This window comes from Rattus norvegicus, chromosome 19, assembly GCF_036323735.1.
Source record: "Rattus norvegicus strain BN/NHsdMcwi chromosome 19, GRCr8, whole genome shotgun sequence".
Classification (NCBI taxonomy): Eukaryota; Metazoa; Chordata; class Mammalia; order Rodentia; family Muridae; genus Rattus; species Rattus norvegicus.
Window position 1 is genome coordinate 23,547,432 of NC_086037.1, and position 13,809 is coordinate 23,561,240.

Here is a 13,809-nt window from a genome sequence, read left to right on the forward strand (position 1 = left end):
GATAACGACCATCAACGTCATGTTGGGAAATAGGATTTTATAGGTGCTGTTTCACTTGATCATTCATATGCTGTGTTTTTTATTGTTGCTGATTATATTTATTTTTATCATGTAACTCAATGGATCTTTTTTTTTCAAATGTATGTCTGGGCCACTCCTGAGTGCATTTCCCTCATGATCCAAAAGAGGGAATAGCATTCCCCATTGTAGATGATTGTTAGGGACCATGTGGTTCTTCTGAGAGAGCAGCAGATGCTCTAACCTGGGAGTCATCACCACAGCTCCTGTAGGTAGCTTTTGTCCTTCCAGGGCATGTGCTGTACTAGGTGGACACGATCACCTCCCATTTAGGAGAGAGATCTCAGGAGATGTGTATGTACAGGTGGTTGAGCAGTGCCTGCTCAATGTGGTAGGCTGCTAGGCAACCAACTGAACCCCAGCCCTGCTCCACCTGCATTCTTCGAGGCAGAGTTTCTATAGCCCAGGATGGTCTAGAATGCAGCATCTACCTATGTCTTTTTTCCACTAATGCTAGGATGAGGAGCATATGTCCTCCACACCCTTCTTTCCAAACAATGAACATGCTCATGGTCTGGTTATCACATGGCCATGAGGGAGGTAAATAACACTCAGCCAAAACAGAGGTGCATTGCCACAGACACACTGACAGCCTGGACAGATCTGACACGATCAGCACCAGGTTTGACTGCCACTACTTGAAGCAAGGTCCTCCAGTGTTAGGACAACCATTCAAACAGCAAAGAAGGAACCTGTTCCCAGCATCCGAGGAGTGGGAGACCCAGAACCCCATGTGTCAATGTGGCCATTTGGAAAATGGAAGTGGGGAGGCAGGGAAGCAGCCAGAACTGGACACAGTTGCAGGGACCCAGGCAAAGAGGGAATATTGGGGCAGAGTCCATGAGATGTCAGTAGGCAACAGGCCAGCTGGGACTAGTGTGGGTACAGGGCTTCTAGTGTGGGTATGAGAGGAGCAAAAGTAGCAATGGTCAGATTCTGATGCAGCATAAAGATTGGAAGGAGCTTAGACCGTCTCAGTGTCGTATAGGGACATTATAGACACTGATGGGCAGTGTGGGGATTGCAGGGTCCCTTATAGTGGTCTCTGCAGGTGTCAGGACTCTGTCAGACCTATGACTATCAGGCAGGCTCTGAGTGCAAGTGAGAGTCACGGGACAGGCCCTGTGTACAGCCTGGTTTGGGGACATTTCCAGGTGCCCCATGGACTGCAAAATAAAGGCAAAGGACACAGGGAAGCCAGCAGTTCCCATGCACAGGACATAAATACTTGTAGACCTTTCTAGAATTTCCATAGACCATCTGTCACTAGTCCTCACTATAGAAGGCACCAGCATTCTGCCCTCTACTTCAATTGGTGAGACAGCTAGTCTAACTCCAGCAGTAAGGCCTCAGGGAAGACAGTAAGAACTCACAGGTGACCTCTTTTACTATTGAAACAGGCTCTTCCTATGGAGCCCAGAGTGACTGTAGGGTCCTAATTCTCCTGCCTCACAGTGACTGTAAATTCAAATCTACCTTCAAGAGCAATTGATTAATAGCACAGGGGGGAAGATCAGATTAAGGCTATCTAAAGGCCCCAGGGTGGTAGGATTACCAGGGTCCTAGTAAGTTTCTCCAGCCTTAATTACAACCTGAGTCAGTCCTGCTGTATGGGATATCACCTGCTGCCCAGTGATATCACAACTTGGAATTCTTTGTCAAATATAAGCTGTTATGGGAATGAAGTAGCCACACAATAAACACTGGTCTGGATACTCCTAGGTCAAGAATCCCCTGTTGGAAATGCCTTGGACCGCACCATTTTACATTCTGGATCCTTCTGGCTTTTTAGCAGATTTATAAATACAAAAAAGAAAAATGGGCATAGTAATTTAAGCCTATGATCCCAGTCATGGGAAACTGAGTCAGGGTGATGGAAGACTGTAAGTTCCAGGGCAACCTGTGTTTCTAGAAAAAAAAAAGGCATGGTGAAGATTCCACTCAAGTAGAAACCAAAAGGCTTTCACATGGGGCCTGCATTCCACTGGTCAGCACTCCCATCGTCACAGCCACAGGGAGACACTGGGGAATTTTTCCCACTGTCTCTCTTTGGGATGCAGTCCACCCCATGATTCTATGTGAGGAATGCCCCAAAGGTTGCATCATGTGAGGGACCTAGATAGTTCCAGGATTGGGAGAATTCAGGAGTTTATTATTAGGGATGATCTACAGCTTTGGCAAAGCTTTTCCCTCCACATGGCAGCCCCAGGTTTGGCCCCAACAGTAAAAATAAAATCCCCCCCAAAATAATGCCAACAAAATATCACGAAGCCTAAATGTCTGACCAGTCTCCTCAAAAGTGCACAGGAACCTGACTCCACATTTAGGACCCACTATGGCCTCTGTGACCTGTGAGAAGGGATCTAATATGGGAATTAGTACAGTATGACTTATCCTTATGGATATCTTTGGTGACAATCACCACCTGACCCCTGAAAACCCATCTACCTGGGAGGCTCAGCACTCATGTCACCAAAAAAGCCCAGATCCTAGGGCCAGCATGGGCAGGAGGTGAAGAAAGTTTGTCCCTCGTGAACATCAGTTGCTGCTCCTGGCCTGACTCTATCCTCAGGAGACAATGTTGCCCCAGAAAGTGTGGGTGTCAATGGCTATTCCCAGGCCAAGGCTGGGATACTGCTGGTCATCCCCGCAGTGACACCTCACCCCTGCATTGTGTGGTCATCCCCGCAGTGACACCTCACCCCTGCAGTGTGTGGTCATCCCCGCAGTGACACCTCACCCCTGCAGTGTGTGGTCATCCCTGCAGTGACACCTCACCACTGCAGTGTGTGGTCATCCCCGCAGTGACACCTCACCCCTGCAGTGTGTGGTCATCCCTGCAGTGACACCTCACCCCTGCACTGTGTGGTCATACTCGCAGTGACACCTCACCCCTGCACTGTGTGGTCATCCCTGCAGTGACATCTCACCCCTGCAGTGTGTGGTCATCCCCACAGTGACATCTCACCCCTGCAGTGTGTGGTCATCCCTGCAGTGATACCTCACCCCTGCAGTGTGTGGTCATCCCTGCAGTGACACCTCACCCCTGCAGTGTGTGGTCATCCCCGCAGTGACACCTCACCCCTGCACTGTGTGGTCATCCCTGCAGTGACTCCTCACCCCTGCAGTGTGTGGTCATCCCTGCAGTGACTCCTCACCCCTGCACTGTGTGGTCATCCCTGCAGTGATGCCTCACCCCTACAGTGCAGACCTTTGGGCCTGTGGCCTTCAGGATCCGGATTATCTGTTAAACTCAGTTCATAATCAGAATGTTTTGTGTTCAGCCTCTGCCTGGACTGTACTCCAAGAAGAGTTCAAGGTTTTCTGTGGCAACATCTAGCGATCAAGGCTGAGCAAAAGGATTCTCACATCACCCTGCAGGCAGATTCCCATAGTCATTTCTAGTCCATTTAAGCTGCTGCTGAAGATGCCTTGAAGGCATAGCCACAGCGACCCTGTGTGTTCAGAGGTGATGTTTTCCTTCAGGAACCTGATGCTGAGTCTTCTAACCCAGCAGGCGGTCCCTGCATCAGGCTGGAGTCTTGAGTTTCTGTGTTGTCCTGATACCACCTGCTGTGTTCTCCTGGGGCAGAATGGATCTCAGAAGGTCTGGGCCAGTCTCACTGGTTGAGGATTCTTGCAAGGCCTCATCTCCAATTCCTGAGGGAAGGTGTAGGTTAGGAGAATGCCTGGATTTGAAATTCAATGTTTTCAGATTTCAGGATTGGATGAGGGGTACTCAGCATGTGCATGTGTCCATGTCTCTGTATGCATGCACATGCAGGCCAGGGATGGACACCAGCAAACTTCCTCAGTCACCCTACCCCTCTCACACAAAGGAGCTCTCACACAGAAGCTGTGGCTCACAGATGAGGTTGCTCAGGCTTAGAGTCCCAGAGATTCTTCTGCTGTGCTTCAAAACTTTGAGAGAGAGAGAGAGAGAGAGAGAGAGAGAGAGAGAGAGAGAGAGAGAGAGATTCTACCAGCTTGTACAACCATGCATGCACATATGGATGCCAGAGGGAATTATCCGGTGTCTTCCTTTTCGAACAGGGTCCTAATCAACTATCAGGTCTCTATATCTTAATATCTAGAAGGGGTCCCAGCATGAGCATAGCCAGGGCATACACATGCTTGGCTGTCAGTCAGGCAAGAGGCAGAGATCTTGTTCTATTTTTCATGGTTAATGCTCTTAGCACCCTTGAGGGCCTGGCGGAAAGCTGCCTGGAGACTGCTGGATCTGATGCTGGCCTAGACAGCCAGGGCTATTGATGATGGATGTCCAAAGTGGCCCTCATTCTTGGCAAACTTCTCTCTTCTAGTCTAAATGTGCTTGGGTGTTTAATGCAAGGACTGGGTTGTAGTTTTCCTGTTCTATCCTGCTGCCCCCTTGTTTTCTTCAGCGGGTCACCTGCCCTAGTGAGGAAAGAGAAGTGTGTGAGCCACAGCACCACCCTCCCATGCTTCTGCTTGCTGATCTGTGGTATCTGTTGATGTAGAACCGTTCCTGTGGCAGTCCTGTTGATGTTTGTGAGTTTTGAGTATTTACGCCAGTGTAGTAATGTGCATAGTCACCCTGGGAAACCCCACAGGAAGTTGGTCCCCAGGTTTCAGCACACAGAAGCACAGGCCATAAGAGATGCCCAGGTGTTGAAGGAGGTCCAGTAGATGTGCTGTTAGTTTCCTGTGTCTGATGCATGATTGTCCCTTGCTTAATAAAATGTATACACAAAACTCTTTAAGTGTCCCACTGACCTCTGAGAAAGAACATCAGTGGGAAGATGGCTTTGAACTCTTAACTCCCTGTTCCTTTCCTCATAACAGGTTTCTGTAGCAACCAAAGGAGAGAAGCCACCTGAGGGAAGGAAGTCCAAGACAGTGCCTAGGAGCAGAAGTAGGGTCTGGCTGTAGAGGGGACAAGTGGCTGGGTATAGGGACTCTAGGATCAGAAAAGAGGTTGCCTGGCATCTCCCACAGCAACGAAGACAGTCACGCATAGTCATGCTCAAAGGCCAGTCTGATCCACATAGTCCCTCATTTCCCAGGCGATTATAGATGGTGTCAGGTAGCAGTTGAAAACTGGCCATCAGGGCATGATTCAAGTGTTTATTAAGGTATCATGGCATCAAGAGTATATGAGGACATAGCCATATGTACACAGAACGACTTGCAGATCCAGAGAGCAGGGAGGGAATAGTCAGGAGCTCCTGCTTGCTGCTGCCTTAGGGGTTCTACAGAAATCCCAGTGGCACTTGGGAAGTGGAGGCAATATCAATTAGGGTTTGTGGCCACATGGGGAGATTGAGACCAGCCATGTGCTGTGGCATCAGAACACTGACCAGCGATGACAAAATGGAACATAAAACACTGGTTGCTCAGCTTTGATACTGCTGACTGCTGACGTGGCCAGGGGCCATCCGGTTCACCAAAGGCTCAGCCAACAGTTGTCTCTCCACTCAATAAAAGTCAAAGAGTGGCCCAGCTCCAAAACCAAATGTGTGCCCACATTGCAATGGCTCCGGTACTGTTTCACCTCAGCTGCGGAGATCTCAGGATCCATGAGTGTCCAGCACGCACACACCCGAAAGAGACAGTCTTAGGGGTCGTAGGCAGCACTGAGGGTGGTGAGCCTCTGCCTCACGGCTCAACGGCCCTGACCTTGGCATTGTTTGGGCACAAGAGAGCAAAGTGCTGGGGACAGACAACCTGCAGTCTACCATGCTGGAAGGGCATGACTAACACTGATTGATCACATCCATGTGACTACTGAAGCTTTTCCTGCTCTCTGTAGTGGTGACCTTACAGAAACCATGCACACCCGGTTTAGACTGTATTAAAGTAGCCACCATTTCAGGGTTCCCTGCAAGGTGCCATGGGACAGTAGTAGCATGAGTCTTCATGTATCTCGACAGTTTTCACTAGGGACTACACACACACACACACACACACACACACACACACACAAACACACACATACACACACACTTACTGACATGGTGCACATTCTTTGCACACAGAAGAAAGTGAGTAGTAGTGAAAACACACCAATCATGGAATTGATGGAGGGAGTTGTGGGGAAGCTGGGGCTTAGAGTTACTTAAAGGCCCTATGCAGGCTCTCCTTTTGTTGGATGAGAAACTTCAACTGCAATGTGGTTCTTTATTTTCTTTCTCTAAAGCACAGAGGGCTAGGGTGGATCTCAGGGCTTTGAGCATGTTCGGCAAGTGCAGTCACACTGAATTAAATCCTAGGGCTGGAACCCTATTAATCTTCTACAGAATTATAGAGCAGCCTGGATGAAGACTCTTAGCTGAAAATGTGGAGAACTCAAGACAGGTACTGGACAATGGCTGTCAGACTTGACTGAAGACTGGAAATGTTTTGCTATCTCACAGGAAAAGAAGGCCCCTCCCACTACACTGTACTCTAAGGACATTTTATTCAGGATAGGATGACATGAACTATTGTCTCATGTCACAGATGTCAGCACAAAGTATCCAAGGTATTGTATGCCAATGGTAGCATCAACAGAACAAAGCACACAGTGTCATGAAGACATAAATTATGAGTTTGTGTAGCAAGACCCAGGCCTCTTCCAGGTTCTTAGATAGTAACTGAGAACCTCAAATACGGTAGTGATGTGATAGTGTGGTGTAAATCTAGTTACAACTAGTTTTGACACAGATGACACTTTTTGTGTCATGGTCAGCTTATAGTGAATGACTAGACCTAAGCATGAGAATAACCAAATACTACATTGCTTCTCTAGCTGCTGAGCTTTTAAAAGCCCTGGGGTGACAGCAAGCTTTTGTGGACATACTGGATTGGTTCTTCTGTACTTTAACTCTCTGAGTCACCTGCACTCTCAGCAAGTTAGATGAATTCCACAAATTGGAAATCAGTCACCTGGAAAAAATACATTCTCAATACGATCCCAGATTGGCCATGGAAAAAGGGTAGCTTGAACTGTCCCACCTCGTTTGGGCTTGCACAGGCTTGCTCTCCAAAAGAAACCTGTGTTCACAGCTGCAGGCTGCATTCACTATGGATGCTCTTGAGGTTCCTTCCTAAACTGCTTAGATTACAATAATTTTCTTGCTAACAATCAAAAAACTGATTATGCCAAGCTGGCCTACAAGAAGCTAGTTTCTATTCTGTATTTTATCAGATGTGCAGAATACATATGGTCATCATTGATAACAGGTGAATGATCTGCTCTAATATGGACACTAAGTGATGCTGGAGGACGATCCTGACCCACAATGAGCAGTGGGGACACCATAGCCCTGTAGGGATGCCTGGCAACTTAACACGTTGAGCACGCACAGCTCAGTAAGTTCCCTGTGAACACACATCTCCTGAGATCTCTCTATTTAATCATAGGTGATCCTGTCCACCTAATACAGCACCTCATGTGGAATAACAAAAGCCACCTGCAGGAGATGTGGTGATGACTCACAGGGTAGAGCACCTGCTGCTCTCTCAGAAGAACCACATGGACCCTAACAATTGGGTAAAGTGTGTCAGTGATTACATCATAAAGTGTGTGTCCGAGGAACAGCCACATTTTCCACACAAAAGACACTGTCACACTGAGTACCCCTTGGTGACTTTGAATTCACTTATTAGCCCAGGATCCATGGAACATGCAGAGATCCATGTGTAGCTGTCAGTTCTAAGTCCACAGGAGGGGACAGAACCCTTGAGTAAGAATGATGGTCTTAAGAGTCAAGAGATAGAATTCAATTTTTATTCATAACAAATACATTTTTACAACAAAACAGGATTAAAATGAATAAAAATATTTAAAAATATTTGAAAGTAAAAATAGTAACAAGAACATATAAATATGAAACAACAAAAAGAAAACTTCAATTAAAATCATAACAAAAATATTTCTAAAAGCATATTCTTAAGGAACATTTAGAAGCACAGATGTATTGCTGTTTCTCCTCTAGCCCACATAATGAAAGGCGGTCCCCCAAGTTGTCTCTCAAGTGCTGTTTTCTGAGAAGAAAGTAAGACTTCAATCAGTCAGGCTGGCTTAGTGGTATATAAATTTAGCGTCTCTAAGAAATGACAAATTAACTCAGAGGATGAATACTCATCCAAAAAATGTTGTTACCATTCAGGATGTTGGTCATCAGGGACTCCTGAGAAAGCAACTTATTCTTCAGGAAGCTCTCTTACTGCTGTGTGTCCAATTCCAGCTCTCTTGCACTTTCTGAGACCTGGGAGAGGAAGGCAGTTTTTCAGACACTGATTTGGTGGGGAAATGCAAGCCAGCTGTCAGAATGCTGCCTTCTACCACCTCAGTTCTATTGGACAGTCGACATGGACATTTTAAGTGATATCATTGTTGCTAACTCTGTGGGCAGGGCAAAATCTCCAGAGAGCCTCACAGTAATGTGGGCTGACAATATGGGACCCAGACTTATACCAGTGCAAACCAAGAACAGGGCAATGGGAAGAGACCTCATCAGGTTGCAGGAAGAAAGGAGATGTCCATATGTCACCAAGGATAAAGCCAATGACAAGTACTAATTTGACATTTGCACTTGGTTCTTATCCCAAAGGTGCTTCCTACACAAGAGATCACATGACCACAGAGTGTCATTTGTCAAAGAACCAAGAACTTGTTCAAAACTCTACATAGGATCCAATGTATCACATGGATATGCAATAATATGATATGTTATTCATCTGTCACCATTTCTAGACTGCAGCTTCAAAACGAGCAGCAAAATATGCTTGCACAATAATTCAGTTTCTGAAAAGTGGTTGACTTCCCAGAATACTTGTGCATAGGCAGAGCAATGAACAATTCCATTACATGAGGTGGTTGGCTGGTTGTGAGTGTAAATTAGAAAGGTGGTAAGAGAAGCAAAGATGTATCAAATTGGCAAATTTTATCAGATATTGTTAAGCTAACAGGTCCCTACCTGATAATGCTGGTTCTGTCCGTTGATGGTCTTTATCTTTCTTGTTAAAGTCAACCAAATATTTCTGGTTCAGTGCACAATCAAGATGTACCTCCTTGCTCTCCTGCTTCAGTGGGACCAACTTCTTCCTACATGTGTTCTCCATCAGGAGCTGGCTGAGCAGGTTTCTGGAAATACAGTCTGCATAGTAAGATCATGCTGGCCCTTTCTCCCATTCCTACTCCCAAGTCCCACTAACTCTACCAGGTCCCAGATACCCATGAAGACTTAATAAAATGCATCTTGATACATATAAGGCTGCTGCACAGAACATAAAGAGTTAATTCGGGGAAGAATAAATTGTTTGCTTGGCCTGACACCAATTAGTGTCCACACCTCTGAGAAAGAACATGGATCCACAACTATCCATGAAAGCCCAATGCATGGGGGCAACATGAATTAGTACTGGGCCAACACCCTCAAAAGAGGTCAGTAGAACCAAGAGAAGGTCATGCTAACCATGTGGTCCACGCACTGAGTGTTGTAAAACCTGGTGTGACACCATAGGTCCAGGTCAGCCTAATAAACTTCTGCTGACTTCAATCAGTGCTGTTCTCTCTAGAGCCTTTTGAAGATGCCTCGACAATCCTGGGATGAGGAACAGTCTTTTATGGAACTGAAAACTGAGTCCTAATGACCCTGGAACACTGATGTGTAAACAGCACAAGAGATAGAACCAGAGCTGAAGACCGTCCAATCCAGAACAAAGAAAGTCAGAAATGGCCATTCCACAAGTGATAGCCTTTCTGACCAGGACTTACCTAGAGAAGGTAATCTCCTTCTTCAGCTTATGGTTGTTCTCATGGACCTCAGTGTTCTCCATCTCTAAGTTGTGCAGAATTGACATGACCGCCTCCTCCATTCTCTCCAGGTCTTCATAATATGGATTTGGCCTGAAGTGTGGCCTGGCCCCAAATGATAGAATACAATGAACATCGGCATTTAGGAATATATGAACTCAGGCTGGGTCCTAAATTACCCCAGGCTGCAGCATGGATCTTCCAGCACTCAGTCACCTGCCTAGCAAGTACAGAGACTCACCATAAACTCACTGCAATTACAATCTTGCAAAGCCACCAGCTGTCAAGGGCTTTGCAAATGCACACTGGGAACTCACTCTCCCTGACTTTATCCCTGAATTCTTCATTCAGACCACAAGTTCTGCTTTAAAATAAATGGAAGCAGATGAGTCCATTTTCAATCTCACTCCTCAGGAAGGGTCAGGTTCTGAATCTCCACTATATGGGAGGTGAGGTTTAGCACAGGGTGGTTAGGGAGGCACAGCTTTCTAGAACCCAAAACCTTAATAGAATAAGAAGGTGACCTTGCAGACCCAGGAATGAAACAAGAGCATTTGGAGCGATTCATACCTGTTCTTCATGGATCTCTCTGTCAGAAACCTCAGGCGATCTCTCAGGTCATTTCTCTCCTCGGTAATGAGCTGCAGCTCTTTAATCAGCCTCTCCTTTTCCTTCATGGCCTGATTCTTGCTTAGGTCAGTGCCAGGGGATGATGTTTCTCTCCCAGCGTCTGTAGGTAGAAGAACACAAGTGAACCTGCATGGGGAGAATGCATAGAGTGTTCATAGACCTCAGTGAGGCCTAAACAGGAGAATAAGCCAGGAACCCAGTGTCACTGCTAGGCGATTGGTCTATGCTTAAGAGGCCTCCTCAGTGGATCTCAGTTCTCCCACTACTCTATAGATACCAAGAGACATAAGCAGCCAGGTGTTCCCTATGCCGGACATCACGTGCTTACATGTACCACGGAGATGGCTTCTCCAGGATTATCATCAGCTGAACAGGGTACAGCTTGGTTTCAGGACCCTCACTCCTGTGGCTTCAGAACTCAGATGATAAATTCACCATCCAGAAAACTTGAGTGATTGGAGACACTCAGATGCCCTACCCTGATACTCTAAGCCAACAACTTTGGATTTAAAACGCATTTCCGGGGAGGATATGTTCAACAGACTTATCAGTGTCCCTATGTGAAATACCAAATGCCCCAGAAGTGCGAATAGGTTACAGGCTGAATCTTGGTCTACACGATCCAAATAGTTTTGGTATTTTAGAAACATGTTTGTAACACACACTCTAATATATAAAGCTAACGATGACCCTGCCAGTTAGAAGAAATCAGAGAAGGTCTAAGAACATAAGGTTATTGCCTGGAGCACAATCTCTCCCTGTTACTACTGTCAGATACCCACTGTATTTAAAGAAGCAATGATAGTGAAATACATTGCTGCCCTGTCTAAACTCAGAAAAGGTGGACCCTCCATGACTACTGATGAGGTTATTATATCAATGTAACATAACAAATGAACTGAAAAGTAAAGACCAGAAGTCCACAGTATAATAGCATTGGCCTTACCATATCCTCCCAGTGGGGATGGGGAAACTAGAGTTCTGAAATCCTGACTTTCAGGAATTGTGATATTCATGGAAATTCAATTCCTTTTCAGATGCTCCAGTTGTTGTGGCCCATTGCTAGAAAGGTCAGCGTAAGCCTGCAGCCACCCTGGCAGGAAGCTCAAAATACACTGCCCAGAACTTACTCCACATTCCCCAGAAGTGCTGTCTTTGTCCATCATTACTTTGAGACAAAGGCCAGACTCCTTCACTCTAGTCTCTCCAGAATCGACGTTCCCCCTCCCAAAACGCTTGCGAAGACGGGAAAACATGTCTTAGCTTGTAACTGCCAGACTCAGACTGAGAGAAACTAGGGCACTGGTCGTCACTACAACACTGGTGACATCAAAAAGGATTCCAGAACTCTCTAGGAGACAATAGAATGTCCAAGAAGGGACAGCTGATGTCAGGGGAGCAGACTTTGCCTCCTGCTAATGTTCTCCCTGTACTGAGCATAAGCAGAGGTGCCCTTTCCAGGAGACTTTCCTGGGACAGAGCCACTGAGCATCTCCTGCTTCCAAAGCCAAATTTTCCTCAAGGCTTGATTATAAAAACCTTAGTAATTCCTATGCATCTAAATGAATGTTTCCTTTCAAATCTTTCCCAAAAAATGTCTCATCCTAACTCAAATTGTCCTCATTCACCAATGTTAGCCATTAAAACTTCCTGAGATTTCACACCAGCTTGAATATGCAGTCAAAAGTTCTCCTGTCTCATTATGTACAGGTGCTTTATATCACATCAAGAAATAGTCTGCATGGTAGGTTTCAACATGGGTGTGTGTTAAGGGAACACTCATGAAGTCATGTGCTTAGCAATCGACAATTGCCAGAAAATTCCTTAGGAGAAAGAGTTGAAGTCTTTAAGGTGCTAGGAAAAGTGTGGAGACCAGTTGGCAGAGGAAAATGCAATATTGGAGACACCAGTGAAGGGAACCTCATGCTGCTTGTGGGGTTCTGCTCTCTGCACCAATGTCGCTAAAGGAGCACTGATCACAGGCCTGAGTAAGATGTACCATGAGCTTCTATCAGAAAAATAAAATAAACAAGAGATATAGAGGGTGCACAGAAATGTCTAAAATGAGGCTATAAACATCATTAAGTGGATAGAGCAAGGTCCCAGCACCTGTACACTGGGAAATGGCCACCACACCAAACACAAAAGTAGTAACACATTTATCATAGTAAAACACATTTATAATAGTAAAAAATGAATACTTTATAGAATGCAACCACTAACACTGATTGATCACATCCATAGTTCAAATTTTGGGGGCAAATTCATGGCCTTAACTACCTTTGTCTCAACTTATATAGCAAAAAATAAGAAAGAACGAGAAAAGACAAAGTCAAAACTAAAAGCTCAAGCTTCTCATATGAGGATTGCAGGAAGTGTTATATGGGAGTCAGTTCTGATTAGGCCATTTTAGATAGAACAGTGCATAGTGACCCTTAATGTGATGGGCCCTATATAAAGCTTTCTGCAATATTGGAATTTTAACAAACCTCATCCAGAACGTACGGAAGAGGCACCATGAGATCACCATGTGATCACCATGTCCTTACTCTGCATCAGGTTATTTTTCTGCATCCTTGATTGTCAGGCATATAACAGCAACAATCTGAAATAGCTGGTAGACATGGAAAAACATGGCTAAAACTATAGTTGTGGGTTACACACCTCAACTGTGAAAGGCTAATGCTGTGTGCACAGTCCTTGGAGGCCACTCTTTTAAGCCTAATTATTTCAAACTGAAAGGAGGTTTATCTGAGCTCAAGGTGATCCTGGCCAGCCAGGTAGAGGGCAACATGTGATACTTGAGACCCTGTTTTAAACCAGCACAGAAATCCACACTTCATTCAAAGCATCATCTACGAATTCTCGATTATTTACCATTCTCTCCCTACCAGTCGTTCTGTTTGGAATGGTAGAAAACAACTGGAACTGATCTTTCTATTTTAAGGACCTTGATCTCTCTTTTTTTAGGTCCACATTAAGAGTGCATACAAATGGACATCACCATCTGAACATCTTAGTATTATCTACTCTGTATATATAGCATAATACTGTGCCTATGACAGTCTTAAGCTTCCTTGAGTGTAGTTGCCCCATCAAGAAGTGTGAAGTTCTGAGTTCAAACCCCAGTGATGCTTTAAAGGGACTAGAAGAAAGCCATCAGAGATACTCCACTTCTTTGTCCTTAGATTAAATCAAGTTGACACAATGTGAACCTGGTGGGCTATTTAACCATGCATCGTTCTCCCAACCCCACTTCCACGAGTTCAGTCCATGGCAGAATTCATCCCCCACCATCCTAAATATTTCTTTATATATTT

The 13,809-nt window shown here is 45.4% G+C and overlaps 1 protein-coding gene across 1 annotated transcript in view; it reads right to left on the reverse strand.

The window, feature by feature from the left end:
- Nucleotides 1-7,814: 7,814 nt before the first annotated feature.
- LOC134483260 (disks large homolog 5-like) overlaps nt 7,815-13,809 on the reverse strand; it is a 664,485-nt gene continuing 658,490 nt past the window's right edge. Inside the window, exons 4-7 of the mRNA XM_063278546.1 lie at nt 9,821-9,964; nt 9,021-9,187; nt 8,204-8,309; nt 7,815-8,085 (exon numbers count right to left, since the gene is read on the reverse strand). Of these exons, the coding sequence (XP_063134616.1) occupies nt 8,245-8,309; nt 9,021-9,187; nt 9,821-9,964 (376 nt within the window). The 3' untranslated portion in view covers nt 7,815-8,085; nt 8,204-8,244. The remainder of the gene's footprint in view (nt 8,086-8,203; nt 8,310-9,020; nt 9,188-9,820; nt 9,965-13,809) is intronic.